The sequence below is a fragment of the Balaenoptera acutorostrata genome, chromosome 4, assembly GCF_949987535.1.
Source record: "Balaenoptera acutorostrata chromosome 4, mBalAcu1.1, whole genome shotgun sequence".
NCBI classification, from domain to species: Eukaryota; Metazoa; Chordata; class Mammalia; order Artiodactyla; family Balaenopteridae; genus Balaenoptera; species Balaenoptera acutorostrata.
Window position 1 is genome coordinate 102,500,783 of NC_080067.1, and position 26,394 is coordinate 102,527,176.

General features: G+C 34.7%; 1 protein-coding gene across 10 annotated transcripts in view; it reads left to right on the forward strand.

Moving 5' to 3' along the window:
• Positions 1-26,394, forward strand: part of SENP7 (SUMO specific peptidase 7) — a 152,454-nt gene that overhangs the window by 76,405 nt on the left and 49,655 nt on the right. For 5 of the 10 annotated variants that reach the window (XM_057545771.1, XM_057545776.1, XM_057545773.1 and 2 more), the window contains 2 exons: positions 2,939-3,133; positions 24,842-24,957. In XM_057545771.1, the coding sequence (XP_057401754.1) occupies positions 2,939-3,133; positions 24,842-24,957 (311 nt within the window). Of the gene's footprint in view, positions 1-2,938; positions 3,134-24,841; positions 24,966-26,394 lie in introns of those variants that run through there. The other 5 variants (XM_057545777.1, XM_057545778.1, XM_057545779.1 and 2 more) reach the window with 2 other exon arrangements.

The following is a 26,394-nucleotide window of genomic DNA, read 5'->3' on the forward strand; positions in this document are numbered from 1 at the left end:
TAGGAAAATTAAAGTGAGCTTCCATTTATTGTATATTTACTATGTGCCAGGACTTGTGCTAAACTGCTTTACATCTATTATTTCATCTAATCTTAATAATTTTTTAAGGTAGATATTGTAATTCTCCCTATCTTTGAGATGAAGAGATCAAAGATAAGAGGTATAAATTATAGTAAGTAACTTATCTAAGGTTATATAGTTATTAGGTGCTGAATTTAGAACCCAACCTTATGTTTGTCTGACTCCAGAGTCCTTGCTCTTAACCTCTGTGTCATACTGCTTTTCATTCTTCTGACCTTTAATTTTTTAATAAGTAGGAATTGGACCTTATTACATATTTTATGTGATGTCTAATTTATTAACCTTTAAATATTCTACTTAAAAATTTTTTTTCTTGTGGCATTTGTTCACATAGTAGTAGAGTGCTTTCTAATTGAAAGGTGTATCATGGTAGACATGCTGAGATAGTTCCTTGAACCTTCTGATAGCTTCAGAGGCCCTCTAGGGCTCTTGTGCTTTAGAGATGCGGGTTCTACTGCAGTTTGGTATATAATCTTTTCAAATGGTTTTTGGGTGAATTTTGAAATTTTTCTCTTCTAGGAAGGACTTTCAACTATTTGTTTAGCTTAAAAATTCTCAGTTATCCTCAGATTCTTTTTTCATAGCTCTGCTTTTTCTTCCTTCAAAATCTAGCAGCAAAACAAACCATAAAAGAATAGAATGATCATTTATTATTCAGAAGCTAATTCTAATCTTTATAATTTTTCCCTTTCCTTGCTGATATTTGTATTTTTGTTGTTATTGTTGTTGATTATTCTCTTCAGTACTTTTTATAGGACTAATTTTCTATGGACTCTTTCTCTCGTATTTGGAGAGACAGCTTTTTTTTTAGGGACTCAACATTTAAAAACACATTTAAACATACTATAGTCAGGCATTTAAACAGAGGTAGTAAATTATAGCTGATATTTCTTTGGTATTTCTTCCTCTGTGCCCCAAATTTTCTCTTTATTTAAACACTACGGTTCTTGGATTATTTTCATTATGAGCCACATTTTAGAATTCAGTAATGATAGGGGACCATAAAAAGAGTGTATCATCTGCTCTTAAAATGAGCTATCAACTAGTATATCAGATTCTCTCATCTCTTAAAAGTAAGTAAAATTTTAATTGTGCTAAACTATGTGGAAAAAAATAGTTCTTACTCAATAAAATTCTCTCTTCTAATATTCCTGCATTTTCCCTAAAGCATTGAGAAGTGTAGTTGAGTTTCCTTTAGTGATTTATTTCACAACAATTCCTAGTGTGAGGTCAGACAGAAGAAATCTTGAGACTCCTTACTTGTCCTGTATTGTCTCCATTCCTACTTTAATTCCAGGATTTTAAGAAGGGTTCTGTCAGGCATCAAATATACAAAGCAGACAATAATAAATAGGATTCTTAGAGATTTAAATCATGAGAGGAGATAGAAAAATATCTCTGTCCTCCTCTCCCCACAGTTAGTGGTTGTACTAAATGGCTAACTTTCTTTGCTTTCTTCCTTCACTCAAACTCTGAGTTCAGAGAGTTGTATTTACTACTAGCCTTGTTTTTAGATCATATACTGCTTAATCAACCCAGTACATATTTTGTGGAGGTTGTGCTGGAAATGGATATTTTTAAGGTTTCCTGAAGTATCTACAGAAAAGCTCAGTTATCTTGATGCTGTGGCAAGTTAGTATTGAGGATGCAGTGTAATGGAATAAAACTTAAAAAAACCAAAAGATAATTGGCCCAGGTTCTTCTTCCAGGAAGAGTTGCTTATACTTGGGCAACCATTTAACTTTTCTGAGCTTTGAGTTCTTCATGTTTAAAATAAAGAGAAAGCTAAGTTATTTTAAAGTTCTCCTATGATTTGAAATTCTACATTATCTGGAACATAGTGAAAAGAACACAGTGCCTCTATGTAGTGAAAATAGAGTACCTCTGAGAACTACAGCAAATGTAACAAAGTATAGGGAAGCTCACATTTTTTTACTTAAAAGTACTCTGGCCCTTTCTAGGTGTTATCTATTGTCTCTCACAAAAGGTCAATAAAGTGCTTCAAGTGACATATGGGTAGCAGTCAAGGGGGGCATCTGATAAAGAGGAGATAGGAAACTTACAAAATACACTAATGTGAAGTAAAAAAAATCACAATAATTTGGCCTGGGCCAGTCAGTTCAGGTCAGATAGTTGCCTTGAGGGCATCATTGTAGTGTGGAAAAGAACATCAGTTGTTTAAAGTAACAACTGGTTAACCAGGAGAAGATTAGGCTATCCTCTTCTGTTTAAGGATGATGTGAAACCACCACTTTAAAAAAGTTTGGAGTGTTAAAAATTACCTTTACTAAACATTTATTTTGTTGACCCTTTTCCCTGGTGCTATTCTATAAAGCGTGTTTATTACCATCAGTATATGTGCTGTTTCACTTAAGGACTCTATCATTACCATAGATGCAATCTGAATGATGTCTTCCTTATTGGATTTAGCATTTGTCATTTACCAATTATGAGTATTGTTATTTACCAAGGACCTTTCTGTTGAAGGAGAAGAATAAAGATTTATTGAATTGGTTTGTAGTATCTGTGTTTTTAACAACTACTGGAAAAGAAAAAGAAAGCATTTTTTGAGAAAAATTGGTTAAAATTTTAAGCAACCCCAATAGCATCCACTAAGTATAGTTAAGCTATTATAGTGGCATGCCAATCTATGCCAATTTATAAGATATAAGTATGTCTAGAAACAAAAAAAAGAGTGTTCATCCAACATTTTGAGTTCTTATGGGCTGATTTCCAGGGTGGTATAATTCTAATAGCTTACTTGTACTGAGTTGAAAATGCTTGAAAATTCAACTTCCTAGAATTTTTTTTACTGCAAATTTCAGTACAGTACAGTGTTTGTTATTTTATATGACAGGATACCCAGAGTTATATTGACGAATGTCCTGGGAACGGAGTTAGGAAGAAAATACATAAAGACCTCATCTGTAACTGAGGCCAGTTTGGGTGATACAGACAACTTGCAATCAGAGCAGCTTTCTTCATCATCTGATGGCAGCCTAGAATCTTGTCAAAATCTAAATCCTCACAAGAGCTCCTTTTTATCCGAAAGGTATGTTTAGTGATAACTTTACTCAAAATAAATATTTTACTTATTCTCATGAGCCTTCCTCTATTCTTCCCCCACAGATATGCTACTGCTAAATGAGAGGCAGCTGTGCTCTGATGGCTAGTATAACTTTTCTCCCCTGGTGGCTGGAACGGCTATTGGAACCAACAGTCCATAGCTAATAATCAGTTTCAGACAGTACCGGTCACTCTACTTGTGTTTTGGGAAAATGGAGGCAGACTCTTAATGAAAATTTAGTTACCTATTTCAGTTTATTTGTCTGGTATAATTGAAATTCATTCTCCTGACATCTGTCTATTCCTTCTCCTTCTTTGTCCTATCCATCCATCTGGCTCTCTCTCTATCCATCCATCCGTCCGTCCATCCATCCCTCCATCTTTTCTTATTCCCTATTTGTATACTCATATTCTAGAACTGTACCTGGCCATTAAATATCTGCTGAATGAATGACTGAATGCATTCCTCACAAAAACTGGCTTGAGATAGCTGAATTCCATTAACAAACATGGCTTACTGTACTAATAAGAGAAATGATAATCAGCAGTTGCTTTTGTTTTAAGCTTTAGGAAAGGCTCATTTGGGGGCTGTAAATAAGAAAAAAATTTGCAGTAAAAAGCTAGGGGATGTCAGTTGGTAAATAGTACTAGATCTTTTAACTTCCATTTACCGTGAACTTCTCTATTTTATTTTCTGCTTTCCACCAGTACAATAAATAGTTTTGATCTGAGTGAAAAATTATTGATCCAGTTTTAATTGTCCCTCTACCCCCAACCAAAAGGTAACTTCTGGTTTGTATTTCTCTTGTAAGCCTAATTACATTAAAGAGTATTTATGGTTGCCTTTTAAAATATCTATAACAAATTTCTTAATTTCTAACACATTCTGTTTTTGTAAACTCTGTTTATTTCTTATGAACTTATAAATTTTATGAATTTTTCTCCTTTTGGAAAATATTTTGTGTTTCACTTAGGTTCTACTTAGTAAATTCTCAGTGACAATTTTAACTTTATACTTTTTCTGAATTTGCTGAAAAAAAAAAGAGCTCCAGTGGCATTATCCAGTTACTAATACATTTAATGTATAATCAGAGATAGTAGAAATGCATTTATCATTTTGCACTGTAAGTGTTTATATTTGCCTCCTGTACTAGACCATGAGCTCCTTAAGGAGAGATCATATCTTATTTACATTTATATCCAGTGCTTAGCTCAATACATATTGAATATTGTGCACTTGGGTTAATGTTCATGTCATTTAACCTTGATCTTTGGTTTCCTTAGTTGTAAAAAGAGAAATAATTTTGAATAATGTTTCTAACCTCACAAAATTGTATATAATCTTTTTAAAATCTCACTTGTGAGAATTCTTTATGACCATAAAATACCATACAAAAAAATGTTATTATTGAAGATACTTTCTGTAGAGAAAGTCACTTATGTACTGTTACCATGGAATTCAAATGACATCAGTGCATTCATGCTGTTATGAAAAATAGCACTATTGTGAGGATTCTGTGAAACTATCACATTGTAATCTATACTTTTCAGGCTTTATACCAACCTGGGGCTAAGGTTTACTAGTAATAACTCTAAAATTTCTGGCTCTTTCTAAAATCTATTCAGTGAGAACTCTAGGTCTCCTAAAGTCCTTTCCAAATAGTAAGGAAATTTCCAGGTGGTATTTGATATGGACCATGGAAATTCATTCTCTTGGTGGTAATTTTCTTTCTTTGATTCTTGCATTTAGAATAGGCATAGACTTTGGAGCCAGACGCCTGGATTCAGATTTTAGCAGTACTGCTAACATGCTGACTTACCTTGGGCAAGTTACCTATTCTATCTTTAAAACAGGGATAATTATACACACCTTATAGGATTATTGTGCAGATTTAAGGAGATAACCGATGTAAAATGCCTAGAACTTGATAGGTAACTAATAAATGGTAGTCACAATTGCCACAGCCATACTAGTATTACCATGTGGTTTAAGGAGTACTGTACTCCTTAAACCAAACTAGTTCTCTCTTCCCTTAAAATGAGTTCATTGTGAGGAGAATCCAGAGTGCCCCATAAATTTTAAGTATGGCCATATCATCACTTCAGTAGATATGCCCCATTAAAACTAAATACAGGATGAACACAGGATAGGCTCGAGGACGGGACTCTTGTAACCAACCTCCTCCTAGTTTGCCTGTCTTAAAATCAGAAAGAGTAAATAGAAATTAGATCTTCTCAGAAGGAAACATGATGTTCTGACATTATTGTTACTGTTCTGTTATTGTAGAGAATGTGGCCAACTTTGTTACAAAGATAGAATGTCAAGTAGCAACTAGAAGTTGGTGGGTTGAAGAATGGGGACTATGGCTGAAAACTGAGGAGGTTTCCTCTGAAAACCCAATGCTTGTGCCCTTGATGATACATATGGAAAAATGTTGTATGAAGGCTAAAAGTCTTACTTTAGCCTTAGCTTGTCTTTAGTGTTCAGAGCTGTTATTACCAACTTTAATGACAACCTGAATGTAATTATATAGGAAAAAAAGTCTTGTGTTTTATGCCAAAAATAAAGGATTAATAGAAAACACCAAAAGTGAATAGGAAATTTAAATTAAAATGGCCACCTTGAAGTAGCATATTTGTTTTTTCTAGATGCCAATTTATTATTTTAACATATAGATACTTAATTATTAACCTTTATATTATTTCTATAATAATTTTTAATTAATATTTATTAAGTCTTTACTATGATATTACACTGTGATAAATGCCATACCTGTATTAACTTATTTAGTACAGACTTGAATTGCAGCTCAGGCAATTTGCTTAACTTCTCCTTCTCTGTACCTCAGTTTAGCCCATCTGTAAGATAAGATAATACCTAGGTATGCTGGAGGAGTAAATGAGAAAATCACTTTTTATCTTTTAATTTGATAACTTTTTACATCAATACATAGAGATCTATTTTATCTTCTTTTACATATATCTACTTCCTTATGAGTGGACATTTAGGGTATTTTTCATTTTTTATCTGTATAACAATGCCATAATAAATGGAGTTATCTTTTTTTAAATTTATTTTTTAAATTTATTTATTTATTTATTTATTTTTGGCTGCATTGGGTCTTTGTTGCTGTTTGCGGGTTTTCTCTGGTTGCGTTGAGCAGGGGCTACTCTTTGTTGCGGTGCATGGGCTTCTCATTGCAGTGGCTTCTCTTGTTGCAGAGCACGGGCTCTAGGTGCGTGGCCTTCAGTAGTTGCAGCACGTGGGCTCAGTAGTTGTGGCTCGCTGGCTGTAGAGTGCAGGCTCAGTAGTTGTGGTGCACGGGCTTAGTTGCTCTGCGGCATGTGGGATCTTCCCGGACCAGGGCTCGAACCCGTGTCCCCTGCATTGGCAGGCGGATTCTTAACCACTGCGCCACCAGGGAAGTCCATTAAGTTTATTTATTTAATTTATTTAGTTTTGGCTGTGTTGGGTCTTAGTTGCTGCACGCAGGCTTTCTCTAGTTGCAGTGAGCGGGGCTACTCTTCATTGCGGTGCACGGGCTTCTCACATTGGTGGCTTCTCTTGTTGCAGAGCATGGGCTCTAGGCACACAGGCTCACTAGTTGTGGCTCGCTGGCTGTAGAGTGCAGGCTCAGTAGTTGTGGTGCACGGGCTTAGTTGGTCCGCGGCATGTGGGATCCTCCTAGACCAGGGATTGAACCCGTGTTCCCTGCATTGGCAGGCAGATTCTTAACCACTGTGCTACCAGGGAAGTCCCAATAAATGTTTACGTATATGTCTTTGTGTATTTATTCTTATAAATCTTATAGTGCCATTCTCCTGAATTTTATCCAGAATTAAGTGATATCATTGAAATTTTTTGATGACCTGTTGGCAAAAATAAATATAATTGTTTTCAATAAATTGTTTTCATTTCAGTCATTTCGTATTTTAGTGAAGATGGATTTTGTATTTCTCACATGAGTTTCCTCTTTAGTCTTTGCATGCATTGGGGTGTTTCAGTTGTTTCTTACTGATTTGTAAGAACTCTTATGAAAGGTACTAACTCTTTGTTATATGTGTTGCAAAAATATTTTTAGGTTTCCTATTTGTAATTTTACTTTGTTTATAGTAACTTCTGTAGTATTGATACTTAAAGTTTTATTTTGTAAAACCTGTCAGTGTTTGACCCCAGTGTTTTGGTTTATTCTTGGAAAGACCTCCTCAACCCCAAGTATAAAAATAGGTCAGTGAGCTACAGTTTTAATTTGTGAGTTTTTAAATGAGGTATTAGGCCCAGAATAACAGTCTGGAGATAACTTTTCTAATTGTTTTGATTCCTTTTTGCCTTTCTGGAGTCTGGTATAAATGTCTATGGATACATGGGTTGCTTCCACTTTTTGGCTATTGTGAATAATAACACTGTTATGAACATCAGTGTACAAGTATCTGTGTTTCTACTTTTAATTCTTTTGGGTGTATATCCGAAAGTGGAATTGCTGGATCATTTAATTCTATTATTAATTTTTTGAGTAACCCCCACACTGTTCTCTGTAGTAACTGCACCATTTTACATTGACACAGCAGTGCACGAGGGTCCTGGTTTTTTCATATCATTGATAACACTTGTTATTTTCTGTGTTTGCATAATAGCCATCCTAATGGGTGTGAAGCGATATCTCATTGGGCTTTTGATATGGTTGTCCCTAGTAATTACTGATATTGAACATCTTTTTCATGAGTTTATTGGCCATTCATGTATCTTCTTTGGAGAACTGTCTATTCAACTCCTTTGCCCATTGATGAATCAGGTTGTTATTTATTTATTTTATAACATCTTTATTGGAGTATAATTGCTTTACAATGTTGTGTTAGTTTCTGCTCTATAACAAAGTGAATCAGCTATATGCATATGTATATCCCCATATCCCCTCCCTCTTGCATCTCTCTCCCACCCCTCTAGGTGGTCACAGAGCACCAAGCTGATCTCCCTGTGCTATGCTGCTGCTTCCCACTAGCTATCTGTTTTACATTTGGTAGTGTATATATGTCAGTGTTACTCTCTCACTTCGTCCCAGCTTACCCTTCCCCTCCCCGTGTTCTCAAGTCCATTCTCTGCGTCTGTGTCTTCATTCATGTCCTGCCCCTAGGTTCATCAGAACCATTTTTTTTTTTTTTAGATTCCATATATACGTGTTAGCACACGGTATTCGTTTTTGTCTTTCTGACTTACTTCACTCTGTATGACAGACTCTAGGTCCATCCACCTCACTACAAATAACTCAGTTTCGTTTCTTTTTATGGCTGAGTAATATTCCATTGTATATATGTGCCACATTTTCTTTATCCATTCATCTGTCAATGGACACTTAGGTTGCTTCCATGTCATGGCTACTGTAAATAGAGCTTCAGTGAACATTGAGGTGCATGTGTCTTTTTGAATTATGGTTTTCTCAGGGTATATGCCCGGTAGTGGGATTGCTGGGTCATATGGTAGTTCTACTTTTAGTTTTTTAAGGAACCTCCATACTGTTCTCCATAGCGGCTGTATCAATTTACATTCCCACCAACAGTGCAAGGGGGTTCCCTTTTCTCCACACCCTCTCCAGCATTTATTGTTTGTAGATTTTTTGATGATGGCCATTCTGACCGGTGTGAGGTGATACCTCATTGTAGTTTTGATTTTCATTTCTCTAATAATTAGTGATGTTGAGCATCTTTTCATGTGTTTCTTGGCAATCTGTATATCTTTGGAGAAATGTCTCTTTAGGTCTTCTGCACATTTTTGGATTGGGTTCTTTGTTTTTTTGATATTGAGCTGCATGAGCTGCTTGTATATTTTAGAGATTAATCCTTTGTCAGTTGCTTTGTTTGCAAATATTTTCTCCATTCTGAGGGTTGTCTTTTCGTCTTGTTTATGGTTTCCTTTGCTGTACAAAAGCTTTTAAGTTTCATTAGGTCCCATTTGTATATTTTTGTTTTTATTTCCATTTCTCTGGGAGGTGGGTCAAAAAGGATCTTGCTGTGATTTATGTCATAGAGTGTTCTGCCTATGTTTTCCTCTAAGAGTTTTATAGTGTCCGGCATTACATTTAGGTGTTTAATCCATTTTGAGTTTATTTTTGTGTATGGTGTTAGGGAGTGTTCTAATTTCATTCTTTTACATGTAGCCATCCAGTTTTCCCAGCACCATTTATTGAAGAGGCTGTCTTTTCTCCATTGTATATTCTTGCCTCCTTTATCAAAGATGAGGTGACCATATGTGCATGGGTTTATCTCTGGGCTTTCTATCCTGTCCCATTGATCTGTATTTCTGTTTCTGTGCCAGTACCATCCTGTCTTGATTACTGTAGCTTTGTAGTATAGTCTTTCTAATTTCATTCTTTTACATGTACCTGTCCAGTTTTCCCAGCACCATTTATTGAAGAGGCTGTCTTTTCTCCATTGTATATTCTTGCCTCCTTTATCAAAGATGAGGTGACCATATGTGCATGGGTTTATCTCTGGGCTTTCTATCCAGTTCCATTGATCTATATTTCTGTTTCTGTGCCAGTACCATACTGTCTTGATTACTGTAGCTTTGTAGTATAGTCTGAAGTCAGGGAGCCTGATTCCTCCAGCTCCGTTTTTCTTTCTCAAGATTGCTTTGGCTGTTCGGGGTCTTTTGTGTTTCCATACAAATTGTGCAATTTTCTATTCTAGTTCTGTGAAAAATGCCATTGGTAATTTGATAGGGATTGCATTGTATCTGTAGATTGCTTTGGGTAGTATAGTCATTTTCACAGTGTTGATTCTTTCAATCCAAGAACATGGTATATATCTCTCCATCTTTTTGTATCGTCTTTAATTTCTTTCATCAGTGTCTTATAGTTTTCTGCATATAGGTCTTTTCTCTCCTTAGGTAGGTTTATTCCTAGATATTTTATTCTTTTTGTTGCAGTGGTAAATGGGAGTGCTCCCTTAATTTCTCTTTCAGATTCTTTGTTATTAGTGTATAGGAATGTAAGAGATTACTGTGTATTAAGTTTGTATCCTGCTACTCTACCAAATTCATTGATTAGCTCTAGTAGTTTTCTGGTAACATCTTTAGGATTCTTTATGTATAGTATCATGTCATCTGCAAATAGTGACAGTTTTGCTTCTTCTTTTCCAATTTGGATTCCTTTTATTTTTTTTTCACTGATTGCTGTGGGTATAACTTCCAAAACTGTGTTGAATAATAGTGGTGAGAGTGGGCAATTTTGTCTTGTTCCTGATCTTAGAGGAAATGGTTTCAGTTTTTCACAATTGAGAACAATGTTGGCCGTGGGTTTGTCAGATATGGCCTTTATTATGTTGAGGTAGGTTCCCTCTGTGCTTACTGTATGGAGAGTTTTTATCATAAATGGGTGTTGAATTTTGTGGAAAGCTTTTTGTGCATCTATTGAGATAATCATATGGTTTTTATCTTTCAGTTTGTTAATATAGTGTATCACATTGACTGATTTGCATATATTTAAGAATCCTTGCATTCCTGGGGTAAACCCCACTTGATCATGGTATATGATCTTTTTAATGTGCTGTTGGATTCTGTTTGCTGGGATTTTGTTGAGGATTTTTGCATATATGTTCATCTGTGATATTGCCCTGTAGTTTTCTTTTTTTGTGACACCTTTGTCTGGCTTTGGTATCAGGGTGATGCTGTCCTCGTAGAATGAGATTGGGAGTGTTCCTCCCTCTGCTATGTTTTGGAAGAGTTTTAGAAGGATAGGTGTTAACTCTTCTCTAAATGTTTGATAGAATTCGCCTGTGAATTCTGGGCTTTTGTTTGTTGGAAGATTTTCAATCTCAGTTTGAAATTCAGTGCTTGTGATTGGTCTGTTTATACTTTCTGTTTCTTCCTGGTTCAGTCTTGGAAGGTTGTGCTTTTCTAGGAATTTGTCCGTTTCTTCCAGGTTGTCCATTTTATTGGCATATAGTTGCTTGTAGTAATCTCTCTTGATCCTTTGTAATTCTGCAGTGTCAGTTGTTACTTCTCCTTTTTCATTTCTAATTCTTTTGAGTCTTCTCCCTTTTTTTCTTGATGAGTCTGGCTAATGGTTTATCAATTTTGTTTATCTTCTCAAAGAACCAGCTTTTAGTTTTATTCATGTGTGCTATCGTTTCCTTCATTTCTTTTTCACTTATTTCCGATCTGATCTTTATGATTTCTTTCCTTCTGCTAACTTTGGGGTTTTTTTGTTCTTCTTTCTCTAATTGCTTTAGGTGTAAGTTTAGGTTGTTTATTTGAGGTGTTTCTTGTTTCTTGAGGTAGGATTGTATTGCTATAAACTTCCCTCTTAGAACTGCTTTTGCTGCCTCGCATAGGTTTTGGGTGGTCATGTTTTCATTGTCACTTGTTTCTAGGTATTTTTTGGTTTCCTCTTTGATTTCTTCAATGATCTCTTGGTTATTTAGTAGCATATTGTCTAGCCTCCATGTATTTGTATTTTTTACAGTTTCTGTGCTGTAATTGATATCTAGTCTCATAGTGTTGTGGTCGGAAAAGATACTTGATACAATTTCAATCTTCTTAAATTTACCAAGGCTTGATTTGTGACTCACAATATGGTGTATCCTGGAGAATGTTCCATGAGCACTTGAGAAGAAAGTGTATTCTGTTGTTTTTGGATGGAATGTGCTATAAATATCAGTTAAGTCCATCTTGTTTAATGTTTCATTTAAAGGTTATGTTTCCTTATTTATTTTCATTTTGGATGATCTGTCCATTGGTGAAAGTGGGGTGTTAAAGTGCCCTACTATGATTGTGTTACTGTCAATTTCTCCTTTTATGCCTGTTAGCATTTGCCTTATGTATTGAGGTGCTCCTATGTTGGGTGCATAAATATTTATAATTGTTATATCTTCTTCTTAGATTGATCGCTAGATCATTATGTAGTGTCCTTCTTTGTCTCTTGTAATAGTCTTTATTTTACATTCTGTTTTGTCTGATATGAGAATTGCTGCTCTAGCTTTCTTTTGATTTCCATTTGCATGGAATATCTTTTTCCATCCCCTCACTTTCTTTCTGTACGTATCCCTAGGTCTGAAGTGGGTCTATTGTAGACAGCATGTATATGGGTCTTGTTTTTGTATCTATTCAGTCAGCCTGTGTCTTTTGGTTGGAGCATTTAATCCATTTACATTTAAGGTAGTTATTGATATGTATGTTCCTATTACCATTTTCTTAATTGTTTTTGGTTTGTTTTTGTAGGTCTTTTCATTCTTTTTTGTTTCCTGCGCAGAGAAGTTGTTTTAGCATTTGTTGTAAAGCTGGTTTGGTGGTGCTGAATTCTCTTAGCTTTTGCTTGTCTGTAAAAGTTTTAATTTCTCTGTCGAATCTGAATGAGAACCGTGCTGGGTAGAGTACTCTTGGTTTTAGGTTTTTCCCTTTTATCACTTTAAATATGTGCTGCCCACTCCCTTCTGGCTTGCAGAGTTTCTGCTGAAAGATCAGCTGTTAACCTCATGGGCATTCCCTTGTATGTTATTTGTTGCTTTTCCCTTGCTGCTTTTAATATTTTTTGTTTGTATTTAATTTTTGATAGTTTGATTAGTATGTGTCTTGGATTATTTCTCCTTGGATTTATCCTGTATGGGACTCTCTGCGCTTCCTGGAGTTGATTGAGTATTTCCTTTCCCATATCAGGGAAGTTTTCAACTATAATGTTTTCAAATATTTTCTCATACACTTTCTTTTTCTCTTCTTCTTCTGGGACCCCTATAATTCGAATGTTGATGCGTTTAATGATGCCCCAGCCGTCTCTGAGGCTGTCCTCAATTCTGTTCTTTCTTTTTTCTGCTCCCTGGCAGTTATTTCCACCATTTTATCTTCCAGCTCACTTATCCGTTTTTCTGCCTCAGTTATTCTGCTATTTATTCCTTCTAGAGCATTTTTAATTTCAGTAATTGTGTTGTTCATCACTGTTTGTTTGCTCTTTAGTTCTTCTACATCCTTGTTAAATGTTTCTTGTATTTTCTCCATTCTGTTTCCAAGAATTTGAATCATCTTTTCTATCATTACTCTGAATTCTTTTTCAGGTAGGTTATGTATCTCGTCTTCATTTATTTGGTCTTGTAGGTTTTTCCCTTGCTCCTTCATCTGTAACATATGTTTTTGTTGTTTCTTTTTTTTTGCTGGGTGGTGCTGTATTCCTGTCTTACTGGTTGTTTCGCCTGAGACCTACAGCACTGAAATTTGCAGCCAGTTGGATAGAGCCAGGTCGTGGTGCTGAGATGAGGACCTCTGGGAGGCTTCACTCCGATTAATAGTCCCTGGGGTCTGAGGTTCTCTCTAAGTCCAGCAGTTTGGAGTCGGAGCTCCCACCACAGTAGCTTGGGCCCAACATCCAGAATGGGAACCAGGATCCCGCAAGCTTCGTGGTGTGGTTAAAAAAAAAAAAAAAAGCAAGCAATAAAGAAAAAGAGGAGCAGTACAATATCAAAGAATAAAAAACAAAATAAAATTAGAAAGATAAAAAATATATTAGGAAAAATAAAAGTATAATTGAAACAGCCAGTCACTGGGGGTTCCTTCTGTTCCCTTAGGTGTCCATGGTCCCCCACCAGTGCCTGGTAAGTGTCCTAGTTGTGCGGAGACTTGAATTCCCCATCATCCTAGTATGCCATCTTCTGTTTTTAATTTTTGAGTTTTAGGAGTTCTCTCTATATTCTGAATATTAATATATTATCAGAAATATGATTTACAAATATTTTCTCCCATTTTGTGGGTTGACTTTTATTCTACTGATACTGCCATTTGATGTACAGAAGTTTCAGTTTTGATGAAGTCCAATATATCTTATGTTTCCATCTTTTGCCTGTGCTTTGGTGTCATATCCAAGAAATTTCTGCCAAATCTAGTGTCATGAACATTTTCCCCTATGGTAAGAGTTTTATAGTTTCAGCTTATGCATTTAGGCCTTTGATGCATTTTGAGTTAACTTTTATGTAGGGTGTTAGGTGAGGGTCCATCTTCATTCTTTTTGCATGTGGATATTCTGTTTCTCCATATGCTTTGTTGAAAAGGCTGTCCTTTCCCCACTGAATGGTCTTGGCAGCCATGTGAAAATCATCTGACATATATGCAAGGGTTTATTTCTGGATGCTGTTCTATTACATTGATCTCTATATCTGTCTTTATGACAGTACCATGGTGTTTTGATTATTATAGCTTTGTAGTAAGTTTTGAAATCAGGGAGTGTGAGACCTCCAAATTTGTTTAAGATTGTTTTTGGCTCTTCGGGTTTCCTTAAGGTCATGTATGCATTTTAGGATAAGTTTTTGTATTTCTGCAGGAAATGCTACTGCAGTTTTGATAAGATTGAATTCAGTGTGTAGATTGCTTTAGGTGGTATTGACATCTTAACAATATTAAGTCTTCCAATCCATGAACATGGGATGTGTTTCCATTTATTAATGTCTTTTTAAATTTCTTTCAGCCATGTTTTATAGTTTTCATTGTACAAGTCTTTTGTCTCCTTGGTTAAGTTAAGTGCTAAGTTTTTTTTCTCTACTTGAAGCTATTGTAAATAGATTGTTCTCTTAGTTTCTTTTTTGTTGTTGTTGTTTATTAATTCTAACAGTTTTGTGTTTGTGTATGTGTGTGTGCAATCATTAGAGTTTCCTACATGTAAGATCATATCATCTGCAAACACAGATTATTTCTTTCCAGTTTTGATGCTTTTATATTTCTTTTTCTTGTATAAGTGCTCTGGCTAGAACTTCTAGTACTGTGTTGACTAGAAGTGGTAAAAGTGGGCATCCTTGTGTTATTCCTGATCCTAGAAGAAAAGCTGTCAATCTTTCATCATTGAGTTTGATGTTTCCTGTGCAGTTTTGATATATGGTTTTTACTATGTTGAGGTGGATAGTTTGTTTCTATTCCTAGATTGTCAAATTTTATTTTTTAGTTATTAGGAAAGGGTATTGAATTTTGTGGAGTGCTTTTTCTGCATTAATTGACATGACCATGTGGTTTTACACTTTTATTCTGTTAATGTGGTGTATTATATTGATAGAGTTTTGTATGTTGAACCATCCTTGCATCCCGGGAATAAATCCATGTAGTTAAGGTATATAACCATATGAGCCATTGGAGGTATTTTATTGAGGATTTTTGCATCAATATTCCTTGGGGATATTGGCCTATATTTTTATTGTAGTGTCTTTGAATTGATTTGCTATCAGGGCAATGCTTGACCTCACAGAATGAGGATGTATTCCATCATCTTCAGTTTTTTGGAAGAGTTTGAAAAGATTATCTGTTAGTTGTTCTTTAAAAGTTTGGTAGAATTCACTGTTTGAGGCTGTCAGTTCCAGGGCTTTCCTTTATTGGGAGATTTTTGGTTACTGACTCAATGTCCTTACTAGTTATGGGTCTATTCAGATTTTCTGTTTCTTTGTGATTTAGTAGGTTTTGTGTCAGTAGGAATTTGTTAATTTCATCTACATTATCCAGTTCATATAGTTCATCGTACTCTCTTCTAATCCTCTTTATTTCTGTAGGACTGGTCATGATGTTTTAATTTTCATTTCTGATTTTATTAATTTGAATCTTCTCTTTGTTTTCTTAGTCCATCTATCTAAAGTTCTGTTGATTTTATTGATCTTTCTGAAGAACGAACTTTTGGTTTTGTTGATTTTTCTCTTTTTTTTCTCCCATTTGCTTTTTATCTCTGCTCTTATCTTTATTATTTTATCACTTCCACTACCTTTGAATTTAGTTTGTTGTTTTTCTAGTTCCTTAAGTTGTAAAGTTAGGTTGTTGATATGAGATATTTCTTCTTTTTTAGTGTAAGCATCTATAGCTGTATATTTCTCCTTTAGTACTGCTTTTGCTTCATCCCATGTGTTTTGATATGTTGTCCTTTCATTTTCATTTATCCCTCAGCATTTTCTATTTCCTTGTGATTTCTTCTTAGACCCATTGGTTGTTTCAGAGTGTGTTGTTTAATTTCCACAGATGTGAGTATTCCAGTTTTCCTTCTGTTACTGATTTCTAACTTCATCCTGTGTGGTCAGAGAAGATGCCTTGTATGATATTTATCTTTCTAATTCTGCTGAGATGTAGTTTTTTGTCTTAAAATATAGCTATCTTAGAGAATGTCCTTTGTACACTTGAGAAGAATGTGTATTCTCTTGTTGGGTAGGGTATTCTGTATATGACGGTTAGGTCTCGTAGGTTTATTTTATTTGTTTAAGTCCTCTAATTCCTTACATATCTTCTGTCAGGTTGTTCTGTTCCTCTTGAGAGTGGGGTATTGAAGTCTTCAACTATTACTTTGAAAATGTCTGTTTCTCCTTTCTGTTCTATCAATTTTTTCCTTCATATATTTTGATAGTATTAGGTGTGTAAATATTTACAATTGTTAAATCACCTTGTTGTATTGAACCTTGTACTAGTATATAATGTCCTTCTTTCTCTCCTGTGAACTTCTGATTTAAGGTCTATTTTGTCTGATGTTAGTATAGCCGCCCTTGCTCTCTTTTGGCTAGTATTTGCATAGAATATCTTTTTTCATATTTTTACTTTCAACCTATTTGTGTCTTTGCATCTAAAGTGAGTCTCTTGTAGACAGCCTATAGTTGGATCTTTTTTTTTTTTTTTGCCATGCCATGCAGCATGTGGGATCTTAGTTCCCTGACCAGGGATTGAACCTGCACCCCCTGCGGTGGAAGCACAGAGTCTTAACCACTGGACTGCCAAGGAAGTCTTGGATCATATTTTTTTAATCCATTCTGCCAGTCTTTATCTTTTGTTTGGGGTTGAGTTAATTACAATTAAAGCAGTTATTGATAAGGAAGGACTTTCTGTGATTTTGATATTTGTTTTCTATATGCCTTATAGCTTTTTTGCCCCTTATTTCCTACATTACTGTCTTTCTCTGTGTTTACTTGTTTTTTTGTAGTGAAGCTTTTTGATTCCATTCTCATTTCCTTTTGTCTGTATTCTATAGCTGATTTCTTTGTGGTTATCATGGGGATTACATTTAACATTCTAAAGTTATAACATGCTAATTTGGATTTATGCCAGCTTAATTTCAGTAACATTCAGAACTGTGCTCCTTCATAGCTCTGTCCTCACATCCTTTCAATTATTGATGTCATAAAATGATATCTTTATGAATTGTTTGTTCAAAAGCATAGTCTAATAATTTAAAAAATGCATTAGTTTCTTAAGTCAGTGGTCCCCAACCTTTTTGGCACCAGGGACCAGTTTCGTGGAAGACAGTTTTTCCATGGACGGGGGTGGGGGGTGGTGGTTCAGGCAGTAATGTGAGCAATGGTTCAGGCGGTAATGCGAGCGATGGGGAGTGATGGGTAGTGGCAGATGAAGCTTCACTTGCCTACTGGCTGCTCACCTCCTGCTGTGCGGCCTGGTTCGTAACAGACCATGTGGACCAGTAGCAGTCCGTGGCCCGGGGGTTGGGGACCCCTGGCTTAAATCATGTAGAAAATAAATGGGCAAGTAACAAACCAGAGTTACAATACCTGATTTTATAATTGTCTATGAATTTACTTTTACCAGTTATCTTTATTTCTTCATATGGCTTTGAATTACTGTCTAATGTCCTATCATTCCAACACAAAGGACTCTCTTTAGTTTTTCTTGTAGGACTGGTTTTTCTTATAGTGGTAATGAACTCCCTCAGCTTTTGATTGTCTTAGAATGTCTTAATTTTGTCCTCATTTTTGAAGGACAGTTTGGCCAGATATAGGATTTCCTGTTGACAGTTTTTTCCTTTAGTCCTTTGAATATAACAATTCAGTGCCTTCTGGCCAGCATGCGTATTGATGAGAAATCTGCTCATAATCTTATTGAGGATCTTTTGTGTGTGATGAGTCACTTTTTGCTTGGTGCTTTCAAGATTCTCTCTTTGCCTTTGTCTTTGGACAATTTGATTATAACATTTCTTGGTGTAGGTCTCATTCAGTTTACTCTACATGTAGCTCCTTGAACTTTTTAGGTATTTATATTCATGTTTTTCATCAAATTTGGAATTCTTTGGTGATATTTATTCCAATAATATCTTTGCCCCTTTCTCTTCTCCTCTGAGACTCCAACAATGTGTATATTAGTCCATGTTTTGGTGTCCCATAGGTCCCTTAGGCTCTGTTTACTTTTCTTAAATTTTTCTTCTTTCTGGGCCTTCCCTGGTGGCGCAGTGGTTAAGAATCTGCCTGCCAATGCAGGGGGCATGGGTTCGAGCCCTTGTCTGGGAGCATCCCACATTCTGCGGAGCAACTAAGCCCATGGGCTACAACTACTGAGCCTGCGCTCTGGAGCCCATTCTCTGTAACAAAGAGAAGCCACTGCAAAAAGAAGCCTGGGTGCCATGACGAAGAGTAACCCCTGCTCGCCGCAACTAGGGAAAGCCTGTGTGCAGTAACGAAGACCCAACACAGCCAAAAAATAAATAAATAAATTTATTAAAAACATTTTTTTTTTCTTCTTTCTGTTCCTCAGATTTGGTCATTTCCATGATCATATTTTCAGGTTTAGTGACCGTTTCTTCTTGTTTTTTCTCCCTACTCAAATCTGCTTTTGAATCTCTCTAATAAATTTTCATTTCAGTTATTATACTTTTTTAGCTCCAGAATTTCCTTTTGGTTCATTTGTGTATTTTGTCTTTTATTGATATTTTCATTTTTTCATAAGTCATTTTCTTGACTTTTGTCCAAGATTTTTTTCTTTTTCTTTTGATTTCACCGCATCACGTAGCATGTGGGATTTTAGTTCCCTGACCGACCAGGGATCAAACCTACATCCCCTGCTTTGGAAGCGCGGAGTCTTAACTGCTGTACCATCAGGGAAGTCCCTGAGGTTCTTTAAGATAGTCGTTTTAATGTCTTTGTCTGCTGAGTCTGCCAACTGGATTTTTTCAGGGACAGGTTCTGTTGATTAATTTTTTTTCTGTTGAATTGGCCATACTTTCCTGTTTCTTTGTATGTCTTATGAATTTTTGTTGTTGTTGAAAACTTGACATTTGGATCTTATAAGATACCAAGTCTGAAAATCAGATTCTCTCCCTTCCCCAGTGTTTGCTGCATTTTTTCCCTTTGTTTTTTAGTTTTTTAAATTGTTGTAACATGTCCCTGTTCCAGGGATCAGCCTGATATGTAAACAAAAGGTCTTTTCAGGTTTTTTCTGAGCCTGTGTCTTTCCCCAGTTATGTCTGTGACTTTCTAAATTTCCTTGTACGTGTGATTACGTTTTAGTGTCCTAGTCCTTAAATGTTTGGTTCCCATAAGGAGAAAATGGGAAAAATGAAGGGAGGAAATAAAACAAAATAGGTGCTAGTTCTTTAAATGTCTTGGAAATTGTTTTAGCAATTCCAAGAGGAAGGGGAGATTGTTGCAACAGTGGTGGTGGTTGTTGCAGCAATGGCTGCCTGTCTCTATGTCTGCTTATCCACGATCAGAGATAGCAATCAGTGATCAGAATACAGATTCCCAGTATTTGGAGGATGAGGTCCTTATTGCTCATGTTGGTAATTGTAAGCCTGTGCAAACAGTTCTAGGAACTTGGGCATTGCTGCTTGCCTCCAAGCTAGGCATAGGTAACTGCTACCATCCAAATTGCCTAAATTGACCAAAATTAACTGCAATTTACTGTTGAAACTTTTGACTGGAAGTTGCAAGCCTTCTGTAGACTCCAGAATTCCAAAGTAGTTACATCATACAGATTCTGCCAGTGCAGTTGTCATCTAGGTGAGAACATGGTAGGTGTTTCCTACTCCGCAATCTTCCCTGAGGTCACTTGGTATGTATTTCATATTTTATTGTACAGGGATCTTTGATTTATTCTTGGTGTCTGATTTTCTAGTACTTTTATAGATGTAAAAATTTCTAAGTGAGGGTAGGGGAGGGAAGAATTGGGAGTTTGGGATTAGCAGATGCAAATTATTGTATATAGGATGGATAAACAACAAGATCCTACTCTATAGCACAGGGAACTGTATTCAATGTCCTGTGATAAACCATGATGGAAAAGAATATGAAAAAGAATATATATACATATAACTGAATCACTTTGGTGTACAACAGAAATTAACACAACATTGTAAATCAACTGTACTTCAATAAAATTTAAAAAATTTCTATGTTGTTAAATAGTTTTGAAAATGGAGTAATTACTGTATAATATATTCTACTGTAAAGGAATGCTGTAGGTTAATAATTTTATGTAGTTTTTTATTTCAAAATTTTTACCCACTTAAATAATACCATAATGAGTTGTTTTGTTAATTATAGTTATCATGGGTGAGAAGATTGTTGGTAAAAATTGAATTCATTCTATGGCTATTCTAATTAGTACCAAATTGGTTTCCCAATTGTTTATCAGTTTGCTTTTAAAAATTAGTTTATTGATATGTTACTGACAGAACATTGTATTAGTTTTAGGTATACAACATAATGATCTCATATATGTATATATTGCAAAATGAGTAACACAGTAAGTTTAGTTAACATCCATCACCTCACATAGTTACAGTTTTTTTCTCTTGATGAGAACTTTTAAGATCTACTATGTTAGCAACTTTCAAATATATAGTACAGTATTGTCATCTATAGTCATCATGCTGTACCTTACATCCCCAGGACTTATTTCCCTTACAACTGGAAACTTGTACCTTTTTACCACCTTCAGTCATTTCATGCCCCTGGCTCTGGCAGCCACCAGTCTGTTGTCTGCATCTAGGTGTGTGTTTGTCTGTTTTTAAATTTAGATTCCACATATAAGTGAGATTGTATGGTATTTGTCTTTGTCCAAGGTTCATTCATGTTGTCACAAATGGCAGGATTTCTTTCTTTTTTTATGACTGAATAATATTCCATCCTGTGTGTGTTTGTCACATTTTCTTTATCCATTCATCTATTGATGGACACTTATGTTGTTTCCATGTCTTGGCTGTTGCAAATAATGCTGCAGTGAACATGGGGGTGTGTATATCTTTTTGAGAGAGTGATTTTGTTTCCTAAGGATACATACTAAGAAGTGGCATTGCTGGATCATATATTAGTTCTATTTTTAATTTTTTGAGGAACCTTCATACTGTTTTCCATAGTGGCTGCAGTAATTTACATTCCCACAGCACTCCACATCCTTGCCAACACTTATTTCTTATCTTTTGATAATAGTCTTTCTCACATGTGTGAGATTATACCTCATTGTGGTTTTGATACACATTTCCCTGATGATTAGTGGTTGTTGAGCTCCTTTTCATGTACCTGTTGGTCATTTGTAGTCTTCTTTGGAAAAACTTCTGTTCAGTTTCTCTGCCTATTTTTTAATGAAATTGTTCTACTTTTTTGGTTGAGTTGTATGAATTCTTTATATATTTTGGATATTAACTCCCTTATCAGATACATGATTTACAAATATTTTCTCCTATTCCATGGGTTGCCTTTTAATTTTGTTGAAGGTTTCCTTTGCTGTGAAGCTTTTTGGTCCCACTTTTTAATTTTCTTTTCTTGCCTTTTTTTGGTGTTTAATCCAAAAAATCATTGCCAAGATCAATGTGAAGGAACTTACTCTCATGTTTTCTTCTAGGAGTTTTATGGTTTCAGGTCATACATTTAAGTGTTTAGTCCATTTTGTGTTGATTTTTGTATATGGTATAAGATATTGATGCAGTTTCATTCCTTTGCATGTGGCTGTCAAGTTTTCCCAACATCAGTTATTGAAGAGACTCTCCTTTTCCCATTGTGTATTCTTAGCGTGTTTATCATACAGGAGTTGACCATATATGCATGGATTAATTTCTGGCTCTCTATTCTGTTTCATTCATTTATGTGTCTGTTTTTATGCCAATACTATATTGTTTTGATTACTGTGGTTTTGTAATATAGTTTGAAATCATGAAGTGTGATTCCTTTGGCTTTGTTTTTCTTTCTCAAGATTGCTTTGGCTATTTGGGGTCTTTAGTAGTTCCATACAAATTTTAAGACTGTTCTATTTCTGTGAAAAAGGCCATTAGAATGTTGATAGGGATTGCTTTGAATCTGTAGGTTGCTTTGGGTAGGATGAACATTTTAACAAAATTAATTTTTCCAATCCATGAGTACAGACTATCTTCCCATTTATTTGTGTCTTCAGTTTCTTTCATCAGTATCTTATAGTTTTCAGTGTACAGGTTTTTCTCCTTCTAGGTTATATTTATTCATAAGTATAATTTTATTCTTTTCGCTATAGTTGTAAATGGGATTTTTTCTTAATTTCTCTTTCAGATAGTTCATTGTTAGTTATAGAAATGCAACTGATTGTAGTATGTTGACTTTGTATCCTGCAACTTAAGTGAATTCATTTATTAGTTCTCACAGTTTTTTGCTGGATTTTCTAGGGTTTCTTTCTATAAGATCATATCATCTGCAAATAATGACAGTTTTACTTTTTCCTTTCTGATTTGGATGCCTTTTATTTATTTATTTTTTCTTGTCTAATTTGTCTAGCCAGGATTTCCAGTACTGCGTTGAATAAGAGTGGTGAGAGTGGGCACCCTTGTCTTGTTCTTCATCTTAGAGGTGAAGCTTTTAATTTTTCCCTGTTTAATATGATGTTAGCTGTGGGTTTGTGGCATTGGCCTTTATTATGTTGTGGTATGTTCCTTTTATACCCAGGTTTTTGAGGGGTTTATCATGAAAGGCTGTTGAATTTTGTCAAATGCTTTTTCTGCGTCTTTTGAGGGATCAGATGATTTTTATCTTTCATTTTGTTAATGTGGTTTATCACATTGATTGATTTTTGGATGTTGTACCATTCTTGCATCTCTGGAATAAGTCCCACTTGCTCATGGTGTATGATCCTTTTAACATGTGTGGTGGAATTTGGTTTCCTAATACTTTGATGAGAATTTTTGCATCTCTATGCATCAGGGGTATTTGGTGTATAGTTTTCTTTTCCTGTAGTGTTCTTAACTGGCTTTGGTATTAGTGTAGTGATGGCCTTGTAAAATGAGTATAGAAGTGTTCCGTCCTCTTAAAATTTTTGGAAGAGTTTGAGAAGGATTGGCATTAATTCTTCTTTAATTGCTTGGTAGAATTACCAGTGAAACCATTTGGTCCTGGGCTTCTCTGTGTTGGGAGGTTTTTGATTACTAATTCAGTCTCCTTATTATTGATCTGTTCAGATTTTCTTTTTCTTCATGATTCAGTTTGGTAGGTTTGGTATGTTTCTAGATATTTGTCCATTTCTTCTAGGTTATATGACTTGATGTACAATTGTTTGTAATAGTCACTTATGATACTTCATATTTCTGTGCTACCAGTTGTTATGATTTTATTCACAAGTCTTCTCTCTTTTTCTTCTCTTTTTTCCCTTAGTCTAGGTAAAAGGTTTTTTGCCCCCAGAAAACCAGCTCTTAGATTATCCATATTGTTGGCATATAATTATTTATTGTAGTTTCTTGATGATCTGTTTTGATTTATTTGAGTCTTTTTTTTCTTGGTTCGGGTAGCTAAAGGTTTGTCAACTTTATTTTTTAAAAAAACTAGCTCTTAGTTTTGTTTATCTTTTCTGTTGTTTTTCTTATTTCTATTTTATTTACTTCTGCTCTGATCTTTGTTTCTTTCCTTGTGCTTAGTTTGGGCTTCATTTGTTCTTTTTCTAGTTCCAAGAGGTGTAAAGTGAGGTTGTTTATTGGAGTTCTTTCTTGTTTTTTAACGTAGGCGTTTATTGCTATTGACTTCCCTCATAGAACATTCCATAGATTTTGACATTTTATGCTCACATTTTCATTTGTTTCAAGATATTTCTTGATCTTCCTTTTGATTTTTTCTTTGGCCAGTTGGTTTTCAGGAGCATATTGTTTAACCTCCATATACTTGTGAATTTTTCAGCTTTCCTCCTGTTAATTGATTTCTCATTTTATACTATTTGGTTGGGAAAGATATTTTGTAGATTTTAGTCTTCTTAAATTTGCTAAGGCTTGCATTGTGGCCTATCATGTGACTTATCATGGAGAATGTTCTGTGTTTATGTTTTATAAATGCATGTCAGGTCTATTTGGTCAAGTTTATGGTTCAATCCAATGTTTCCTTTTTGATTTTTTTTTTTTGGTCTGGATGATCTAATGATTACTGAAAGTGGGGTGAGGTATTGAAATCCCCTACTACTATTGTATTATGTTTTCATTAATAGTGATATTATGCTCATCATCCAAAACTTGTTTTTCACACAGTATTATATTTTATGTATTTAACCAGTAGGTTATATTTTAAATTATTTTCTCTGTAGGTAAAGTTTGTAACTACACTCCAAACTTTATTTTGTACATAACTTTTGATATGTGAACCATGCTTGAAACATATTAACAATTACCTTTGACTTATTTTTTGATTACACATAAGTGTGATTATCATGTACTTGTGTTCGTGGAATTTTTACTTTTTAGACCTCTTCAATGTATTTAATACTTCTATTATTCTTTGTTCATTTTGCATGTGCACAATTCTGTGTTGTGCTTATCTTGTTTTTTCCTTCCAAAGAAACATGGAGAATTTAAATGTAGAACAGGAATGAGAACTTATTTCTCAAGTCATATTTTAATATTCTTTTTACTGTTCAGAGTACAGCCTCTGCTATACAGGATGCCATTTGTAACCTGTTATTTTTATCTTGAATATATGTCAGCTGGCTTCTAAATTCATTTGTGTTTAGAAGAATTGAGTATAATATTATTTTGTTTTGCAGGAGTTCACAACCAAGTCAGACAGACAATAATTATGCAAAGCAGGCTGCACACACTAAAGAAAAACGAAGAGATGATGATAGCATTTCTCTTGTAATGTCTGATACTCAACCTAAAGGTTTGTGAACCTCAGAAAACTGTTGCCAATTGAATTTTTTTCTGTTGCGTTTTTAATAATTTTTTTTAACTAACTTTATTTATACATGAAAGTAAAGAGATTTTTTAGCGACACAAAGAAAATTGCTAAATTTACCATTTGTATACTGTAGTATACATCTCTTGATTTATTTACAAAATCCAGAAGTTAAATTTGAATATTATTATTTTCTTTCTTTTTTTTTTGTTGGGGCTGGGCATATAGCTATAAAGTTATAATGTTAGTTTGACTCTTTCTAAATGTCATTTCCATGGATATGTCTAGTAAATGATATTACTGCTAACTTGATTATTATTATTAGCTTCCCACTGTCTATCCTCCTACTATGAAATACATTCTTTATTCATTAGAATTTCTCTCGACTCTAGGAGGATGCCAATACAAGCCACTATTAGCCCAAATTTAAAGGTAAATACATCCCAGACTTCTGAAAATTCACTGTAGGCCTCCTTGCCTGTCGGGTTAATGAATTGACTTCTTTTCTCCTTTTTGTCTCTTCTTATAAAGACCGTAAAATAATTTATAAAAGTTTTCACCAAAACAAATTTATACATTAGTCAAATGAGAAACTAACATCTTCAAGGGTCTCTTGGATTATTGATAGCTTCAAACTAGTTGAGGTATTTTGTTTTCTGAATGATTTTATAAATTATTCACAAGAAACAGGATCCTTCAATGACACTATGTAAAAATTCTTTGTACTTCATTTGGAACACAGCTGTTTTCACATTTTAAATAGTCTTTTTCATAGAGGAGGAAAACCTAAAAGGAAACTAGACTAATATCTTTGATGTATACAAGAAACCAGCTGCAGCTCTTATGAGGGCAATCTCTAAAGTATTGTGACTCTGTAGACATAATCTTTCAATTGGTCACTAAGTACTATCTGCATATAATGAAGGACACTTATTATTATTTTTTTTTTTATAAATTGTCCTTTTCCCAGAAATAATTATCTTTAATTACAATATAAAAATATAAGTGGGCTAATACTGTACAAGTGGGCTCAATTCAGATACTATCGAGACACTGTTAAACCTTCATTGCTTTCCTGGGTAGAGTAGGAATAGTTAAATAAAAAGCTTTCTAATTTGTGCCCTTCAGTATTCCTTCAAAGTCACAGTAGAATTTTAGACTTACAGCAGGGAAAAAAATGCATGATAAAAGAAACACTTTATAGTTTCTTAGTATCCCTGAAGGTTCTCCTCTTAAGTAAAGTGTTTTTAAGAAAGTTAGCTATTGAAACTTTATTGAAACTCACCGTATTTTCATTCTATAGATAATTGTGTCTAATACCAATTGTTTAACATGAGCCCATAAATTAATGAGAGTTCTGAATTAAATCCCAGGTATACCATTGTAAACAGTTTTTTCTTCCAGTTTTTTTGAGATATAATT